The sequence below is a fragment of the Montipora foliosa genome, chromosome 6 (assembly GCF_036669935.1).
Source record: "Montipora foliosa isolate CH-2021 chromosome 6, ASM3666993v2, whole genome shotgun sequence".
In the NCBI taxonomy this organism is placed as follows: Eukaryota; Metazoa; Cnidaria; class Anthozoa; order Scleractinia; family Acroporidae; genus Montipora; species Montipora foliosa.
The window spans coordinates 14,111,996-14,116,995 of NC_090874.1; the positions used below are offsets into that span (position 1 = coordinate 14,111,996).

A 5,000-nucleotide genomic window follows, 5' to 3' on the forward strand; every position below is an offset into this window, starting at 1 on the left:
CGAAAGCCAATGGCCCACCAGCAAACCACAACATGTACCCATATTTTTGGAGGACAAGGGGGTCCATACAGGGTAAGGAAATGGAAGTTTACCGGAATGTCAGATATCCCCATGCAAAATAACCTTATCTCTGACTGTACTGCCTAATCTGGAACCTTAAAGGGGCTACAGTGCTGTAGGTCACGCAATTTTAGGCAATTTCAGCACTGATCGAATGGTCATAGAATTAAATAAAATATCAAAATAACTGTTCAAAACTATAGAAGATCTCTAACAAAATGCAGGGAAGCCAAGAAGGGACATGGATGGACAAAACTGGAGGATTGAAATGGATTGAATTTGGGTAAATTTGAAAAATGTCGGCCCACCGTTTTTCAAAATTACATCAGTCTATATTAAAATGTCATTAATTTTACAAAGCTGGAAAATCATTCTCAGTTGTTATGTGGCCGTGATTTTGAAAATGAAAGATGCTTGCTTTGCCAATTTGACGTTTAGAGCTCATAATTAACAAAATTAAACAAAATTACCTAAAATAGCGTGACCTAGCCCCTTTAAGTTAACCCAGCCTGTATCATTTGAGTTCCATTGCATTAAAAAAGGCAACCCCAACAAAAAGATCTCTTAAAATTACATGTATTATTAACAAAGTTTGGTTAGCTTTCCTTGCATAGTAATGTGATTGTCACGCCCAAACTTTGGGGCGTCCATTTCATACAGTAGTCTCTTTAATAAATACAGAAAATGACATTCCCAAATACAAATTCTGTAACATTTAATTTTCTGACAAAAACACTGCAACTTGATCTTTTGTGTGATAAAGGTAAAGGTAGAGTCACTGCTTACGAGCCAGAAGGCCCATCAGGCCGGCGCTTATCTCTGGTTTCCCTTGCATGAAGTGACTAGGAGTATTTCTACTCCTCCCTGGATGGGATAATAGTCCATTGCAGGGTTACCCCCAGCATTTCGCCCGTACCCATTTATACACCTGGGTGGAGAGAAGCACCATGAGAGTAAAGTGCCTTGCCCAAGAACACAACACAATGTCCCCAGCCAGGACCCGAACCTGTACCACTCGATCCGGAGTCGAGCACTCTAACCATGAGGCCACCGCGCCTCCCACATATGTGTGATCGTTCTTATTTAAAATCACAGTTTTGCTCTGTCAAATGACTCAGGAGTCAATAAGTTAGCAACCTCTGCATCCACTAAAAAACTGCTATCGATCTCACACGGCTGTGGACAAGGGTTTTTTTTTCAGCCCACTTCACGGACCGTTGATTTCAATCTGTGGTTAAAAAAATTCTGATCAAGTGATAACGTTTTCGTGGCTCTGCGGTTTCGAAAATACTGACCACCTGGCGCTATTCCTTTGTCAGTTCCCATGGCCGAGAAAAGAAAAAAACTGAAGAAAAGTTTCCACCTGCTTCTTATTTCCTTGGACAAAGCTTTTAATGGGTTAACCGTAATAGCTTCGGCCGGTTATACTCGCCGTCAACATCGTTTCGCAATTTTCTCTTTGCCGAGAGTAACAGAAAATGGCGTCATGAGATCGGTATTTTCGTAACCGCAGAGCCACAAAAAATGTTATCATGTGATAAGAATTTTTTAACCGCAGACTGAAATCAACGGTCCGTGAAGTGGGCTGACAAAAAGCCTTTGTCCACAAACGTCTGAGATCGATAGTATGTCCCCTTGAATAGGAAATGATACAGTACATGTATATTAAAAAATGATAAATTAAATTAAATTCCAGAACAAGAAATTGCCAGACAAAATTTGCAACATACATTGTACACTTACCACTTCCAAAGTATTGGCATCAACAAGTACTACAGGAAACTCAATAATTTCATGAATATAGTCTTTTGGGTTCTCTTCTTCACAAGTCCCTTCAAAATCAATGACACAGTAGAAGTGCACTTGTTTGATTCTTTTCTCCTGCTCCAACTTGGCTAGCGCTAATTTCTCTTTCTTGAGATGATTTTTCAGTCTTTTTTTAAGGACTTTTCCAACTCCACTATAAAGTTAATAATATTGATAGGAATGCTCCATTAGTAATAGAGAGGAAGGGAGGAAAGGGGAGGGGGGAGGGGAGGGGGGGAGGGGAGGGGGTCTACATGCAGTGGCGAGACCACTCGCCACCCAACAATGTGGCCAGGGTTTAATTCCTGGACCCAGAAGCCACAAGTGGGCTGAGTTTCTGTTGGTTCTCTACTCTGCTCTAAGGGTTTTTCTCTGGGCTCTCCGGTTTTCCACCCTCAGCAAAAACCAGCATACAGCTTATTCCAGCTGGCTATAAATTGTGCTCCAATGTCATATACAACATGGACCATGCAATGGCACTGAGCCTCAGGTGCCATAGTATGCTTTTGGCTCGGCCTAGTTGAGCCGCATCATTATTATTAGAGATAAGGAGGTAGAACGTGTAAGGTGCTGGACTTGCAATGTATTGGAATTTCTGATTTGAAGTCCTGCTCTGACCATTGAATAAAGTTGTTTCAGATAGTCGCAAGTTCAACTATTCAATTGTACATTTAAAATTTTAATATGCAACTGGCCTGCCTCCAACCATAAGTGATTCTAAAATTTCTGTCCTTTCTTTACCAATTATTTAATATATATTCTTGTCCTTGAAAAGCTTCTAGGAAAATGGTTGCTTATCACTGTTACTAGAAGTTGCCAATACAGTAGCAAGTTGTAAGTTCTGTGAGGTGAGCCATAAAAAGTAATGAAAATTTTACAATGTCACGTAATGTATAACTTGTTACTTTGCAAATGTAATGAGGAAAGATAGGTTTTGTAGCAAATGAAGAAAAGAGTACAACACGATACCTGTACATACATCATCCAAAAAAAATTAACAGAACTATTATTAATTTTGTTTCATTATTTAAGGAATCATACAAGTCATGCATATAGGTCCAAAGTAACACCAACAAATTCATGTCAGTAGTGATTTTGATCATTGCAAACAATGTTCTTTTTTAAATGCAAACTTATCAATTACTGTACTGTACATTTACAAATAGGAGAGCAATTGCTTGAAAAAAAATCCAGGTTGTCCCTGTTTCAAAAGGTTAGGGCAACCAAACCCATGATTAAATTGCCAGCTGATTAAATTGCCAGCTGTGTTGAAATGCAATCACAAGGTGGTCGATCTTCAGAGCGCCTATTAGTAGTTTTCCGATCCATGGAAGTCTGTGTTTAAGTTTTGGCACGTTTCGATCTCCATGGCTTTCAAACATGCTTTTGACACTGTCCCTTGTAATTTCCTATCTGACAATGTTAATTGCAAAAGATAAAGATACTCAAAGCAGGGGGAAATGCTCAGCTGCAGCAAATTAATTACTTTTAACTTGACGGTACTGTTGAACATTGACAATAGAAAAGCGACAGGTAAGTTGGGTGCTGCTTAACCCTTTGACGACCACACCGGCCTGACTTAGTATTTTACTATGTCTAGCACCAGACGATTTTACTCGTCAATGGGAACACCTGGGAGTCAATGGGTTAAGATTACTTTCTTATTATTATTTGATTTTTTTTTTTTTTAATTTTGATTTTTGATTTTTGTTGATTTTGAAGTTTGGCAGGGTTGTCCATTGTTCTTTCCTCCAACAACCACACTTTTCATTTTACCAAAAACTGGTTGCCTCAACTTTCTGGTCATCTCTGATGACTGGACTTGGTACTAAATTTGGAGTACTGATGATACCAATTAAAGCTCAACATTCTGTTTTAAACCAGAATGTAGCACACATTTTAACAAAGAGAATTTTTAAAAACACAACTAAGAACATTTATTATCTTACTGACATCAAGGCTTTCTTTAGATAATTATTGCAAACTTGATGTACAAGCTTATATAAGAGAGATATACTTGAAAAATGTAATCATGCCCAGGAATTAACGTTCTGTATAAATTAAATGTAATGCCACGTCTATGAGAATTTGGTCAAAGAAAGTATTAAAAGACACCTTTAATTGGAATTCATACCAGTGGTTTGTCTGGGTTAAGAACAAAAAATTACTGGTACCTTGAGAATTTACTCAATAACACTAACAAATTCAGTTCAATTGTATTGAAATACACTCTGTCTGACCTTATACTTTGTTCAACTGCAGAAGTATCCAAATTACAACAGGACATGACTAGTACTGTGCACACAACAACGCAAAAATGGGCCATTCCATTTAATATCCACACCCCCCCCCCCCCCTTTGGATGAAGTTACCACAGATTTTAACCCCTCTGAAAAAGAACATCAAAGTGTTGAGACTGTACACTGTACACCCACTTGGAAATAGGCCAATTTTTCCTCTTTCCCTAAGAAATAAGGGCTGATTTTTGCTATAACCCTCAGAAAAACACAAGATCAAAGCCTAGGGTGCCAACTGGCTCACTAACACTAAGAATTGTGCCATTGATGGGGAAGGGGGGGGGAGGATCCAGGTATTTAGGGGCAGGTATTCAGGGTATTTATTCATTTGGGGCAGATCCAGGTATTTAGCAGAGGGTGTTCAATGATGGGGGGTTCCAGGGGGTGTCATTTCCTGGAAAATTTTGAAGTTTTGGAAACATGATTTCTGCCATTTAGTCAGCGGGCTTTACCATCATTTTTAAAAATTAAAATGTCATTCCTTTTGCATCAAAATGTTACTAACAAAGCTGCGTAAAAACGATGCAAATCTATGATAAAAATATACTGCATTTGATGCTTTTTTCAATTTTGTGTTTCATAAAAGACAGGATCAACATTAGAAGCATTCTTTGGGGGTACATGTATCTTTCTGCAAAAAACTTAACTACAGCATCATCATGGTAGTCAAGGGGCTTTTCGTAGTGAACATTCATCAGAGCCAAGCCCAACAGTCTTAACTTGCATGGTTATGAATTAATTTCATTTACATGTAAGTGTGTTTATTTTATATCTTTACAAGTTTTTGACATTAGCTCTTTTAATATTTAGGGGATTTGATGGAACCCCCCAAACCAT

At 38.4% G+C, this 5,000-nt stretch overlaps 1 protein-coding gene across 1 annotated transcript in view; it reads right to left on the reverse strand.

The window, feature by feature from the left end:
* Positions 1 to 5,000, reverse strand: part of LOC138006768 (3'-5' exoribonuclease 1-like) — a 16,337-nt gene that overhangs the window by 10,129 nt on the left and 1,208 nt on the right. The window contains exon 2 of the mRNA XM_068853282.1: positions 1,804 to 2,020. Coding sequence (XP_068709383.1) covers positions 1,804 to 2,020 — 217 coding nt within the window. The remainder of the gene's footprint in view (positions 1 to 1,803; positions 2,021 to 5,000) is intronic.